Source organism: Pseudoliparis swirei, chromosome 23 (assembly GCF_029220125.1).
Source record: "Pseudoliparis swirei isolate HS2019 ecotype Mariana Trench chromosome 23, NWPU_hadal_v1, whole genome shotgun sequence".
In the NCBI taxonomy this organism is placed as follows: domain Eukaryota; kingdom Metazoa; phylum Chordata; class Actinopteri; order Perciformes; family Liparidae; genus Pseudoliparis; species Pseudoliparis swirei.
The window spans coordinates 23,216,191-23,231,840 of record NC_079410.1 but is presented as its reverse complement, the minus strand read 5'-3'; the positions used below and the strand labels follow the sequence as shown (position 1 = coordinate 23,231,840).

General features: G+C 49.2%; 1 protein-coding gene across 2 annotated transcripts; it reads right to left on the bottom strand.

Moving 5' to 3' along the window:
• Window positions 1–5,358: 5,358 nt before the first annotated feature.
• Window positions 5,359–12,662, bottom strand: zgc:86896 (uncharacterized protein LOC415190 homolog). Of its 2 annotated transcripts, XM_056406110.1 has the most exons (9): window positions 12,602–12,662; window positions 11,426–11,530; window positions 11,090–11,312; window positions 10,221–10,328; window positions 9,327–9,533; window positions 9,085–9,160; window positions 8,440–8,630; window positions 6,124–6,214; window positions 5,359–5,515 (listed from the first exon to the last, which is right to left on the bottom strand). In XM_056406110.1, the coding sequence occupies exons 1-9, from the start codon at window positions 12,660–12,662 to the stop codon at window positions 5,510–5,512; spliced, it is 1,068 nt and encodes a 355-aa protein (XP_056262085.1). In that variant the 3' UTR covers window positions 5,359–5,509. The 2 variants fall into 2 exon arrangements, with proteins under 2 accessions (XP_056262085.1, XP_056262086.1); XM_056406111.1 differs by lacking the exons at window positions 5,359–5,515; window positions 6,124–6,214 and adding an exon at window positions 6,269–6,411.
• Between the last annotated feature and the right edge of the window lie 2,988 nt (window positions 12,663–15,650).

Sequence of the window (15,650 nt, the reverse complement as noted above, 5' to 3'; positions counted from 1 at the left end):
CAATAGATGTCATGTGACCTGGTGAACAATAGATGTCATGTGACCAGATGAACAATAGATGTCATGAGACCAGATGAACAATAGATGTCATGTGACCAGGTGAACAATAGATGTCATGTGACCAGATGAACAATAGATGTCATGTGACCAGATGAACAATAGATGTCATGTGACTAGATGAACAATAGATGTCATGTGACCAGGTGAACAATAGATGTCATGTGACCAGATGAACAATATATGTCATGTGACTAGATGAACAATAGATGTCATGTGACCAGGTGAACAATAGATGTCATGTGACCAGGTGAACAATAGATGTCATGTGACCTGGTGAACAATAGATGTCATGTGACCAGATGAACAATAGATGTCATGTGACCAGATGAACAATAGATGTCATGTGACCAGATGAACAATAGATGTCATGTGACCAGATGAACAATAGATGTCATGTGACCAGATGAACAATAGATCACATGTGACCAGATGAACAATAGATGTCGTGTGACCAGATGAACAATAGATGTCATGTGACCAGATGAACAATAGATGTCATGTGACCAGATGAACAATAGATGTCGTGTGACCAGATGAACAATAGATGTCATGTGACCAGATGAACAATAGATGTCATGTGACCAGATGAACAATAGATGTCATGTGACCAGGTGAACAATAGATGTCATGTGACCAGGTGAACAATAGATGTCATGTGACCAGATGAACAATAGATGTCATGAGACCAGATGAACAATAGATGTCATGTGACCAGATGAACAATAGATGTCATGTGACCAGGTGAACAATAGATGTCATGTGACCTGGTGAACAATAGATGTCATGTGACCAGATGAACAATAGATGTCATGAGACCAGATGAACAATAGATGTCATGTGACCAGGTGAACAATAGATGTCATGTGACCAGATGAACAATAGATGTCATGTGACCAGATGAACAATAGATGTCATGTGACTAGATGAACAATAGATGTCATGTGACCAGGTGAACAATAGATGTCATGTGACCAGATGAACAATATATGTCATGTGACTAGATGAACAATAGATGTCATGTGACCAGGTGAACAATAGATGTCATGTGACCAGGTGAACAATAGATGTCATGTGACCTGGTGAACAATAGATGTCATGTGACCAGATGAACAATATATGTCATGTGACTAGATGAACAATAGATGTCATGTGACCAGGTGAACAATAGATGTCATGTGACCTGGTGAACAATAGATGTCATGTGACCAGATGAACAATAGATGTCATGAGACCAGATGAACAATAGATGTCATGTGACCAGATGAACAATAGATGTCATGTGACCAGGTGAACAATAGATGTCATGTGACCAGATGAACAATATATGTCATGTGACTAGATGAACAATAGATGTCATGTGACCAGGTGAACAATAGATGTCATGTGACCAGATGAACAATAGATGTCATGTGACCAGATGAACAATAGATGTCATGTGACCAGATGAACAATAGATGTCATGTGACCAGGTGAACAATAGATGTCATGTGACCAGATGAACAATAGATGTCATGTGACCTGGTGAACAATAGAGGTCATGTGACCAGGTGAACAATAGATGTCATGTGACCAGATGAACAATAGATGTCATGTGACCTGGTGAACAATAGATGTCATGTGACCAGGTGAACAATAGATGTCATGTGACCAGGTGAACAATAGATGTCATGTGACCTGGTGAACAATAGATGTCATGTGACCAGGTGAACAATAGATGTCATGTGACCAGGTGAACAATAGATGTCATGTGACCAGGTGAACAATAGATGTCATGTGACCAGGTGAACAATAGATGTCATGTGACCAGATGAACAATAGATGTCATGTGACTAGATGAACAATAGATGTCATGTGACCAGATGAACAATAGATGTCATGTGACCTGGTGAACAATAGATGTCATGTGACCAGGTGAACAATAGATGTCATGTGACCAGGTGAACAATAGATGTCATGTGACCAGGTGAACAATAGAGGTCATGTGACCTGGTGAACAATAGATGTCATGTGACCAGGTGAACAATAGATGTCATGTGACCAGGTGAACAATAGAGGTCATGTGACCTGGTGAACAATAGATGTCATGTGACCTGGTGAACAATAGATGTCATGTGACTAGATGAACAATAGATGTCATGTGACCAGATGAACAATAGATGTCATGTGACCAGATGAACAATAGATGTCATGTGACCAGGTGAACAATAGATGTCATGTGACCTGGTGAACAATAGATGTCATGTGACCAGATGAACAATAGATGTCATGAGACCAGATGAACAATAGATGTCATGTGACCAGGTGAACAATAGATGTCATGTGACCAGATGAACAATAGATGTCATGTGACCAGATGAACAATAGATGTCATGTGACTAGATGAACAATAGATGTCATGTGACCAGGTGAACAATAGATGTCATGTGACCAGATGAACAATATATGTCATGTGACTAGATGAACAATAGATGTCATGTGACCAGGTGAACAATAGATGTCATGTGACCAGGTGAACAATAGATGTCATGTGACCTGGTGAACAATAGATGTCATGTGACCAGATGAACAATATATGTCATGTGACTAGATGAACAATAGATGTCATGTGACCAGGTGAACAATAGATGTCATGTGACCTGGTGAACAATAGATGTCATGTGACCAGATGAACAATAGATGTCATGAGACCAGATGAACAATAGATGTCATGTGACCAGATGAACAATAGATGTCATGTGACCAGGTGAACAATAGATGTCATGTGACCAGATGAACAATATATGTCATGTGACTAGATGAACAATAGATGTCATGTGACCAGGTGAACAATAGATGTCATGTGACCAGATGAACAATAGATGTCATGTGACTAGATGAACAATAGATGTCATGTGACCAGATGAACAATAGATGTCATGTGACCAGATGAACAATAGATGTCATGTGACCTGGTGAACAATAGATGTCATGTGACCAGGTGAACAATAGATGTCATGTGACCAGATGAACAATAGATGTCATGTGACCTGGTGAACAATAGAGGTCATGTGACCAGGTGAACAATAGATGTCATGTGACCAGATGAACAATAGATGTCATGTGACCTGGTGAACAATAGATGTCATGTGACCAGGTGAACAATAGATGTCATGTGACCAGGTGAACAATAGATGTCATGTGACCAGGTGAACAATAGATGTCATGTGACCAGGTGAACAATAGATGTCATGTGACCAGGTGAACAATAGATGTCATGTGACCAGGTGAACAATAGATGTCATGTGACCAGATGAACAATAGATGTCATGTGACCAGATGAACAATAGATGTCATGTGACCAGATGATCAATAGATGTCATGTGACTAGATGAACAATAGATGTCATGTGACCAGATGAACAATAGATGTCATTCAATTCAATTCAATTCAGTTTATTTGTATAGCCCAATTTCACAAATTACAAATTTGTCTCGGAGTGCTTTACAATCTGTACACATAGACATCCCTGCCCCAAAACCTCACATCGGACCAGGAAAAACTCCCAAATAACCCTTCAGGGGGAAAAAAGGGAAGAAACCTGGAGGAGAGCAACAGAGGAGGATCCCTCTCCAGGATGGACAGAACAATAGATGTCATGTGACCAGAAGGACGGATTTAGAGTTTAAATACATTCAATGAATGTGACAGAGTGTATGAATAGTTCATAGTAGGCATATTCCACGATGGAGACCTCCACGATCCATCAGGCAGATGGCGGTGGGGAGGAGGAGTGGGCGGAGTCTCAACAGTGGGCGGAGTCTCAACAGGACAGTGGCGTAGTCAGGAGCAGGAATTCCACGGCCCAGACCTCGATGATCCATCAGCAGATAGGATCTATGCCGTCTCATAGGGTCCGATGACCCCATGAGACGTGAAGTCAAAAGGACTCCGGGGAGAAAGCAGAGTTAGTAACGTGTCATGTGACCAGGTGATCAATAGATGTCATGTGACCAGATGAACAATAGATGTCATGTGACCAGATGAACAATAGATGTCATGTGACTAGATGATCAATAGATGTCATGTGACCAGGTGATCAATAGATGTCATGTGACCAGGTGAACAATAGATGTCATGTGACCAGATGAACAATAGATGTCATGTGACTAGATGAACAATAGATGTCATGTGACCAGGTGAACAATAGATGTAATGTGACCAGATGAACAATAGATGTCATGTGACCAGGTGAACAATAGATGTCATGTGACCAGGTGAACAATAGATGTCATGTGACCAGGTGAACAATAGATGTCATGTGACCAGATGAACAATAGATGTCATGTGACCAGATGAACAATAGATGTCATGTGACCAGGTGAATGGCCTCTGGTTTGAATGACTCTCTCTCACATGTTTCCTGGAGTCTCGTTTCCATCAGACTTTCAGGTTCTTTGTAGACTCGGGTACATTGTCGGGCTGTGTGTGTCCCAGGGGTCAAAGGGTCACTGCCTCCCTGCCTGGGTACTTCTTCTCCTGCAGGTGACTGATGCGACTGCAGCACCTCTTCACGAGCATCAATGGTCTCCTCTCATGTTGTCTCTCACACACATAAGCCCCGCCCCCAGCTGCCTGTAGCTCTCCACTGGATGCCGATTGGTCCAAATATCTTCGGGGGGATTACAGTCCCGTGATTAGTGTCCCATTTGGTCCGATTGGCTCTGACGTCGTCACACGTGCTCAATAATAATCCTGTGTAATCTGAAGTCCTAAAACTGACCTGCTCTTTGTCGACGCCCCCTCCTGCTCCCGCCACATTCCAGTGATACACTTATGTCACGCGTGTGTTGTGCAATATGTGACCTCACCATCCGTGGGGTCGGGTGAGTGGGAGGAGAGCTACGCTACGCTAGCTGCTCCACTTCCCAGCATGCTCCTGGCTCCTGAAACACGACTTCAGACACACAGCAATGGAGGTTTGGTGACATCTTGACAGACCTGTAGCATGTAGCATGTAGCATCATCACATTGAGAGGATAACAGGCATCATGAGCAGTGACAGCTCCCAGGTTTATTTACTTGACTTCCTCTTGAAAAGGGAGTTGGGTCTGGTTCTACGGCCCTTCCTCTGGACCCAGGAGGTCTGATGGGGTTCTGTTAGACAAGCCCTGATGACATCATCCTATTCTCTCAGATTTTAGAAAATTCCTCCAAAGTACAACAGTTTTTATAAGATGATCTAAGTGAGGTCCGTTCAGTGAGGAGCATAAAGTTATACACTGAAGAACCGTGTGCAGTGAAATATAAACACAACATGAATGATGTCATCACATCCTCTGGCCTGTAGGGTCCTTTTTATTCATGCAAACTGTTTCATGACATCATTGTTTCCAGTCACTGAGATCATCAGAGGTTATACTGCATAAAGGTGTTGAGGGTTGATCTCTGACTCCTCCCACTGACGACCACCTCAATGCTGCAGAGACACAGGGACACACGGGTTACTGATCAGTTAGTGATACATATACATACATATGTATATATATATATATACATGTGTAGATTAATCTGTAGGTTAATGTGCAGCAACATGTTACAGCTCATACTGGTGTTATGAAACAGAGAGACTCACAAATACATCCAATACACACGTAAATAACTGCCGATTTATATAAATTTAAAAGAAAAATCAAAAACATATTTCTGCATTTCTTATATATATATATATATATTTATATGTATATGTATTTATATGTATATGTATATTTATATTTATATATGTATTTATATGTATAATTATCTGTATATTTATATGTATATGTGCCATTTCGTTGCCTCTGTACCTGTACTCTAGCAATGACAAAAACAATGTATCCATATATAAATACATATAAATATATATATATGTTTATATGTATTTATATATATGTATATGTATGTATACATATATATATTATAAATACATATACATATGTTTATATGTATTTATATATATGTATACATACATATACATATAAACCACACAGAGTGTTCAGTGATGAAGACCATCTTATAAACAGGAAGTGAGGTGAGTTCATGTCTCACCTTAAAGTCCCAGAGCACCAGAGCTCCATCCAGACCAACACTGCTGTACCGCTGCACCGAGGCCCTCTGCCCAGAGAACACACACAGCTGACTGCAACACACACACACACACAGTTACACAACACACAGCTTACTGCAACACACACACACACACACACAGTTACACACAGCTTACTGCAACACACACACACACACACACAGTTACACACAGCTTACTGCAACACACACACACAGTTACACAACACACAGCTTACTGCAACACACACACACACAGTTACACACAGCTGACTGCAACACATAGTGACACACGGTTACACACCCTGAGCTCAGGAGGTTATAGTAACACACACACAGACTATCACAGTGCTTTACACTAGTGGGTTGTTGGGCCCTGCTCTGTGACTGCAGGCCTCGTGGTGCCTGTCCCTTTAAGTGAACCTTGTGGCCCTGCTCTGTGACTGCAGGCCTCGTGGTGCCTGTCCCTTTAAGTGAACCTTGTGGCCCTGCTCTGTGACTGCAGGCCTCGTGGTGCCTGCCCCTTTAAGTGAACCTTGTGGCCCTGCTCTGTGACTGCAGGCCTCGTGGTGCCTGTCCCTTTAAGTGAACCTCATGGCCCTGCTCTGTGACTGCAGGCCTCGTGGTGCCTGTCCCTTTAAGTGAACCTCGTGGCCCTGCTCTGTGACTGCAGGCCTCGTGGTGCCTGTCCCTTTAAGTGAACCTCGTGGTGTGTTGAGCTCCTCCAAACACGTCGTGTCACGTTTGGGGAACACGTGGAATCTGTAGACTCTGTAGGACTCGTGAACTACGTCCAGCGTGTTGAGAGGCAGAACATCTGGAACGCTGCAGGAGGGAGGAGCTGCTGGGTCCACACCTTTCTACCTGTTTCTACATGTGTCTCCCTGGTAGAGGTGGTGTTTCTACCTGGTAGAGGTGGTGTTTCTACCTGTCTCTACCTGGTGGTGGTGGTGTCTCTACCTGTCTCTACCTGGTGGTGGTGGTGTCTCTACCTGTCTCTAACTGGTGGTAGTCGTGGTGTCTCTACCTGTCTCTACCTGGTGGTGGTGGTGTATCTACCTGTCTCTACCTGGTGGTGGTGGTGTCTCTACCTGTCTCTACCTGGTGGTGGTGGTGTATCTACCTGTCTCTACCTGGTGGTGGTGGTGTCTCTACCTGTCTCTACCTGGTGGTGGTGGTGTCTCTACCTGTCTCTACCTGGTGGTGGTGGTGTATCTGTCTCTACCTGGTGGTGGTGGTGTCTCTACCTGTCTCTACCTGGTGGTGGTGGTGTCTCTACCTGTCTCTACCTGGTGGTGGTGGTGTCTCTACCTGTCTCTACCTGGTGGTGGTGGTGTCTCTACCTGTCTCTACCTGGTGGTGGTGGTGTCTCTACCTGTCTCTACCTGGTGGTGGTGGTGTCTCTACCTGTCTCTACCTGGTGGTGGTGGTGTCTCTACCTGTCTCTACCTGTCTCTATCTGGTGGTGGTGTCTCTACCTGTCTCTACCTGTCTCTACCTGGTGGTGGTGTATCTACCTGTCTCTACCTGTCTCTATCTGGTGGTGGTGTCTCTACCTGTCTCTACCTGGTGGTGGTGTCTCTACCTGTCTCTACCTGTCTCTATCTGGTGGTGGTGTCTCTACCTGTCTCTACCTGGTGGTGGTGTATCTACCTGTCTCTACCTGTCTCTACCTGGTGGTGGTGTCTCTACCTGTCTCTACCTGGTGGTGGTGCTGTCTCTACCTGTCTCTACCTGGTGGTGGTGTCTCTACCTGTCTCTACCTGGTGGTGGTGCTGTCTCTACCTGTCTCTACCTGGTGGTGGTGTATCTACCTGTCTCTACCTGTCTCTATCTGGTGGTGGTGTCTCTACCTGTCTCTACCTGGTGGTGGTGTATCTACCTGTCTCTACCTGTCTCTATCTGGTGGTGGTGTCTCTACCTGTCTCTACCTGGTGGTGGTGTCTCTACCTGTCTCTACCTGGTGGTGGTGTATCTACCTGTCTCTACCTGTCTCTATCTGGTGGTGGTGTCTCTACCTGTCTCTACCTGGTGGTGGTGTCTCTACCTGTCTCTACCTGGTGGTGGTGCTGTCTCTACCTGTCTCTACCTGTCTCTATCTGGTGGTGGTGTCTCTACCTGTCTCTACCTGGTGGTGGTGTCTCTACCTGTCTCTACCTGGTGGTGGTGTATCTACCTGTCTCTATCTGGTGGTGGTGTCTCTACCTGTCTCTACCTGGTGGTGGTGTCTCTACCTGTCTCTACCTGGTGGTGGTGCTGTCTCTACCTGTCTCTACCCGGTGGTCTACACGGATCCCTTACGTGATGCTGTTCTGGTGCAGGGTCCCCTGCTCGTTGCTGTCCTCGTCCCCGGCCCTCTTGTCCAGGTTCTGGAAGTGCTGCATGGCGGAGATGCCCCCCCTGGAGGTCTGCTTGGGGATGTCCAGCTTCTTCACGAAGGCCAGCGCCCCCGGACCCGTGTAGGAGAACTGGACCGGGCAGCAGTCGTGACCCTGGGAGGTCATGTAACCATCATATCAATGTAACATCCACACCCTGGTGGGAGGAGCTAAGGTTCACCTGTCCATCAGGAGTAACATTCACACCCTGGTGGGAGGAGCTAAGGTTCACCTGTCCATCAGGAGTAACATTCACACCCTGGTGGGAGGAGCTAAGGTTCACCTGTCCATCAGGAGTAACATTCACACCCTGGTGGGAGGAGCTAAGGTTCACCTGTCCATCAGGAGTAACATTCACACCCTGGTGGGAGGAGCTAAGGTTCACCTGTCCATCAGGAGTAACATTCACACCCTAGTGGGAGGAGCTAAGGTTCACCTGTAGGTGATGTTTCTCTCCAGGGGTCATTAAATTATGAGGGTTATGAAGTTATTATTGCTAATATAAACATATTGATAAATGCAGCTTTCAATGAGTTGATGGACACACACACACACAGGTCATAGTTACCGCGGCAACCAGCTCCGTGGGGCTGACGAAGAGCACACTGAGGAGTGGCAGACGGTTGGTGGTCAGCTGGGTGACCCTGGAGGTCAGAGGTCACAGAGAGGTCATATTAAGATCATTACATACAGAAGAACCCGAGGCGGAGTCCTTAAAGTGGGTCAGAGCCACGGGGATCTGCTGGTCTGGGATCTGCTCTCCAGGTCAGTCCCCGGTCCTCAAGGCCTCAGGTACTCATGGTGACTCACGCCTTGCCCTGGGCGGCGTCCACCACCGTCACGCTGCTGTTGTGGGCCACCAGGGCCAGCTGGTCTCCGCTGGGGGAGAAGGCCACGCCGTGGACCCACCCCCCACAGTCCTTGTGCTCCAGCAGCAGCTCCCCAAACGGCATCTTGGACCCCCACGCCGTCGGGCCCGGCTTGTCCTCGATGTCCTTGATGTAGGCGGAGAAAACCCTGAGGAGCACCGAGGAGGTGACAGTGACGAGCTTCATCACGAACACATACAAGTTTAAACTGCACCAATCGGCCTGCTCCTGGAGGAGGAGTCTCAGTCTGCTCCTGTAGGAGGAGTCTCAGCCTGCTCCTGGAGGAGGAGTCTCAGTCTACTCCTGGAGGAGGAGTCTCAGTCTACTCCTGGAGGAGGAGTCTCAGTCTGCTCCTGTAGGAGGAGTCTCAGTCTGCTCCTGGAGGAGGAGTCTCAGTCTGCTCCTGTCGGAGGAGTCTCAGTCTGCTCGTGGAGGAGGAGTCTCAGTCTACTTCTGGAGGAGGAGTCTCAGTCTGCTCCTGTCGGAGGAGTCTCAGTCTGCTCGTGGAGGAGGAGTCTCAGTCTACTTCTGGAGGAGGAGTCTCAGTCTACTCCTGTAGGAGGAGTCTCAGTCTGCTCCTGTAGGAGGAGTCTCAGTCTGCTCCTGGAGGAGGAGTCTCAGTCTGCTCCTGGAGGAGGAGTCTCAGTCTACTCCTGGAGGAGGAGTCTCAGTCTGCTCCTGGAGGAGGAGTCTCAGTCTGCTCCTGGAGGAGGAGTCTCAGTCTACTCCTGTAGGAGGAGTCTCAGTCTGCTCCTGGAGGAGGAGTCTCAGTCTGCTCCTGTAGGAGGAGTCTCAGTCTGCTCCTGGAGGAGGAGCCTGCTTCTGGAGGACTGACCTGCAGTGGAAGTCTGCAGACCCGGCTGCCAGCAGGATGTTGTTGGGGTGCCAGTCCAGACTCATGACCGTGGAGCGGATCGCCTTCTTGACATGTTTACTGAGCCACCTGAGGGACGACAGGATATGACATCATCACAGCTGGAGCCTCACGAGTCACATGACATCATCATCAGCTGGAGCCTCACGAGTCACACGACATCATCACAGCTGGAGCCTCACGAGTCACATGACATCATCACAGCTCTCACGTTGTATTGTCCTGAATAATCTTGACTAGAACCAGAATAGTCTTTACTAGACCCTGCTAGTCTTGACTAGAACCTGGTAGTCTTGGCCTGGACCTGGTGGTCTTGGCCTGGTGGTCTTGGCCTGGTAGTCTTGGCCTGGACCTGGTAGTCTTGGCCTGGACCTGGTGGTCTTGGCCTGGTAGTCTTGGCCTGGACCTGGTGGTCTTGGCCTGGTGGTCTTGGCCTGGTAGTCTTGGCCTGGACCTGGTGGTCTTGGCCTGGTAGTCTTGGCCTGGACCTGGTAGTCTTGGCCTGGACCTGGTGGTCTTGGCCTGGTGGTCTTGGCCTGGTGGTCTTGGCCTGGACCTGGTAGTCTTGGCCTGGACCTGGTGGTCTTGGCCTGGTAGTCTTGGCCTGGACCTGGTGGTCTTGGCCTGGTAGTCTTGGCCTGGTAGTCTTGGCCTGGACCTGGTGGTCTTGGCCTGGTAGTCTTGGCCTGGTAGTCTTGGCCTGGACCTGGTGGTCTTGGCCTGGTAGTCTTGGCCTGGACCTGGTGGTCTTGGCCTGGTAGTCTTGGCCTGGTAGTCTTGGCCTGGACCTGGTGGTCTTGGCCTGGTAGTCTTGGGCTGGACCAGCTCACCAGTCGTTCTCCTTCTCAAAGTAGCAGACGGAGATGATGCGGGCCCCGCTGCCCAGGGCGAACTTGTTCTCCAGGGGGGACCACTTCACGCAGGTGGCGGCGCGGTTGATGCGGACCAGGACCAGGGTGGGCTTCCAGACCGCGTCCTTCAGGGTCCACACGTAGGCGTTGCGGTCGGCGGCGCAAGTCACGATGCGGTTGGACTCCGGGGCCCAGTCGATACCTGTGGACCAGGTGTGAAGAAGATTCACAGTGGGCGTGGCCCCGGGGGCCCTTCACTTGGGGCCACGCCCACATGTTCTAAGCCCCTCCCATTGGCTGACGTGAGTGACGGACCTGTGACGCGCCCGCTGTGCTCCGTCAGCTCGTGGATCTTCAGCCATTCTTTCCCTTTCTTCTCGTAGATGTTCACCACGTTGTTGTTCGGACTCACTGCGATCTCTGCAAAGGGGCGTGTCCACAAGGCGTTTAACCACTCGATGATGTCATACAATAACACAACAGTGAATGTGACATGGTCTTCATCTAGAACACAGGTGTCAAACACAAGGCCCGCGGCATCGTTTTATGTGGCCCCCGGCGGCTTTAACAACACGCGATCACCTTTTCTGAAAGAAATTAAAAAGAAATATCCCGTGCTTTTATATTGAAGGTTTAAGATTAAATGGATGTATGTGGTAATATTAGAGACATATTCTTATCTACAATATTTCTACACTCAAATAAACAATAATCAAATGCAAAGAGTGTTATTTAACAATATATTCGAGAAGTTTATAAAGTGTTTCCGGCCCTTTAAGAGAGCGGCCATGATGCTGATTTGGCCCACGGTGAACATGAGCTTGACACGCCTGATCTATAAGGTCATGAAGGTGCATGTGACCAACGTTAGTCGTGAGAAGACGACATAGAGAGGATTATACTACAGTACTCATGGACTTCCTCCTCGGGGCCCTGAGGGTTCTTCAGAGGACGTCGTATGTGCACAGATTGTGAATTTAAATGAATTATTCATGTGATAATGCGTGCGCTGTTGAAACTATGGGTGATGTTGTTATAACGTGAGCTCATTGGAGTTCAACAACGACGGGAACAACAAGAGGACTTCCTTTCTCTGAAGTGCTGCAGAGGCATTAACGCTCCTCCACTTCCTGTAATCACATCCAATGCAGCACTAATGCAATTAGAGGGGAGGAGAGGCCACGCCTCCACGCTGTGGAGGGCCGGCGGGGCCCCGCCCACGACGATGGAACACTGCACATGTCAATATGTGTGTGTGTGTGTCCATGTGTGTGTGTACATGTTTGCATGTGTGTGTGTGTGTGTGTGTGTGTCCCCGTGTGTACATGTGTGTGTGCATGTGCGTGTGCGCGTGTGTGTGTGTGTGTGCATGTGCGTGTGTGTGTGTGTGTGTGTGTGTCCCCGTGTGTACATGTGTGTGTGCATGTGCGTGTGTGTGTGCATGTGCGTGTGTGTGTGTGTGTGTGTGTGTGTGTGTGTGGCTCCACCTACGGGTCCTGTCTTTGTTCCAGGTGTGGCAGGAGAGCGGCTCCAGGCAGGACATGGGAGACATGTGGAGACATGTAGGAGACATGAGGAGACATGCTGGAGACATGTGGAGAGCAGGGAGACATGTAGGAGACATGGGGGAGCAGAGGAGACATGTAGGAGACATGTAGGAGACATGGGGGAGACATGTAGGAGACATGTAGGAGACATGTAGGAGAGCAGAGGAGACATGTAGGAGACATGGGGGAGAGCAGAGGAGACATGGAGGAGACATGTAGGAGACATGGGAGACATGTAGGAGACATGGGGACATGGGAGCAGAGGAGACATGTGAGGAGACATGGGGAGAGCAGAGGAGACATGTAGGAGACATGGGGGAGAGGAGACATGGAGGACATGTAGGAGACATGGAGAGCAGAGACATGTGGAGACATGAGGAGACATGGTGGAGACATGGGGAGAGCAGAGGAGACATGTAGGAGACATGTAGGAGAGCAGAGGAGACATGTAGGAGACATGGGGAGACATGTAGGAGACATGTAGGAGACATGTAGGAGAGCAGAGGAGACATGTAGGAGACATGGGGGAGAGCAGAGGAGACATGGAGGAGACAGAGGAGACATGGAGGAGACATGTAGGAGAGCAAAGGAGACATGTAGGAGACATGGTGGAGACATGGTGGAGACATGGTGGAGAGCAGAGGAGACATGTAGGAGACATGGGGAGACATGGGGAGACATGTGGGACATGGAGAGCAGAGGAGACATGTAGGAGACATGGGGAGAGCAGAGGAGACATGTAGGAGACATGGGGAGACAGAGGAGACATGGTGGAGACATGGGGAGAGCAGAGGAGACATGTAGGAGACATGGGGAGAGCAGAGGAGACATGTAGGAGACATGGGGAGAGCAGAGGAGACATGTAGGAGACATGGGGAGACAGGGGACATGAGGAGACATGTGGGAGACATGAGGAGACATGTGGAGACATGGGGGAGAGCAGAGGAGACATGTAGGAGACATGGGGGAGAGCAGAGGAGACATGTAGGAGACATGGTGGAGACATGGTGGAGACATGGTGGAGAGCAGAGGAGACATGTAGGAGACATGGGGGAGAGCAGAGGAGACATGTAGGAGACATGGGGAGAGCAGAGGAGACATGTAGGAGACATGTAGGAGACATGGGGGAGACATGGTGGAGACATGTAGACATGGGAGACATGGGGGAGACATGGTGGAGACATGGGGGAGAGCAGAGGAGACATGTAGGAGACATGGGGGAGAGCAGAGGAGACATGTAGGAGACATGGGGGAGAGCAGAGGAGACATGTAGGAGACATGGGGAGCAGAGGAGACATGTAGGAGACATGTAGGAGACATGGGGGAGACATGGTGGAGAGCAGAGGAGACATGTAGGAGACATGGGGGAGAGCAGAGGAGACATGTAGGAGACATGTAGGAGACATGGGGGAGACATGGTGGAGACATGGGGGAGAGCAGAGGAGACATGTAGGAGACATGGGGGAGAGCAGAGGAGACATGTAGGAGACATGGGGGAGAGCAGAGGAGACATGTAGGAGACATGGGGGAGAGCAGAGGAGACATGTAGGAGACATGTAGGAGACATGGGGGAGACATGGTGGAGACATGGGGGAGAGCAGAGGAGACATGTAGGAGACATGGGGAGAGCAGAGGAGACATGTAGGAGACATGGGGAGAGCAGAGGAGACATGTAGGAGACATGGGGAGCAGAGGAGACATGTGGGAGACATGTGGGAGACATGGTGGAGACATGTAGGAGACATGGGGAGAGCAGAGGAGACATGTAGGAGACATGTAGGAGACATGGGGGAGACATGGTGGAGACATGGGGGAGAGCAGAGGAGACATGTAGGAGACATGGGGGAGAGCAGAGGAGACATGTAGGAGACATGGTGGAGACATGGGGGAGAGCAGAGGAGACATGTAGGAGACATGGGGAGAGCAGAGGAGACATGTAGGAGACATGGGGGAGAGCAGAGGAGACATGTAGGAGACATGTAGGAGACATGGGGGAGACATGGTGGAGAGCAGAGGAGACATGTAGGAGACATGGGGAGGCAGAGGACATGTAGGAGACATGTAGGAGACATGGGGGAGACATGGTGGAGACATGGGGGAGAGCAGAGGAGACATGTAGGAGACATGTAGGAGACATGGGGGAGAGCATGTAGGAGACATGGGGGAGACATGGTGGAGACATGGGGGAGAGCAGAGGAGACATGTAGGAGACATGGGGGAGAGCAGAGGAGACATGGAGGAGACATGTAGGAGAGCAAAGGAGACATGTAGGAGACATGGTGGAGACATGGTGGAGACATGGTGGAGACATGTAGGAGAGCAAAGGAGACATGAGGAGACATGTGGGAGACATGAGGAGACATGTGGGAGACATGTAGGAGACATGTAGGAGACATGGGGGAGACATGGTGGAGAGCAGAGGAGACATGTAGGAGACATGGGGGAGAGCAGAGGAGACATGTAGGAGACATGTAGGAGACATGGGGGAGACATGGGGGAGAGCAGAGGAGACATGTAGGAGACATGTAGGAGACATGGGGGAGAGCAGAGGAGACATGGAGGAGACATGTAGGAGAGCAAAGGAGACATGTAGGAGACATGGTGGAGGGGAGACATGGGGAGAGAGGGAGACATGTAGGAGACATGTAGGAGACATGGGGAGACATGGGAGGAGACATGTAGGAGACATGGGGGAGAGCAGAGGAGACATGTAGGAGACATGTAGGAGACATGGGGGAGAGCAGAGGAGACATGGAGGAGACATGTAGGAGACATGTAGGAGACATGGGGGAGACATGGGGGAGACATGAGGAGACATGTGGGAGACATGGGGGAGCAGAGGAGACATGTAGGAGACATGTAGGAGACATGGGGAGACAGAGGAGACATGTGGAGACATGGGGAGAGCAGAGAGGACATGGGGAGAGCAAAGGAGACATGAGGAGACATGGGAGGCAGAGGAGACATGTAGGAGACATGTGGAGACATGGGGA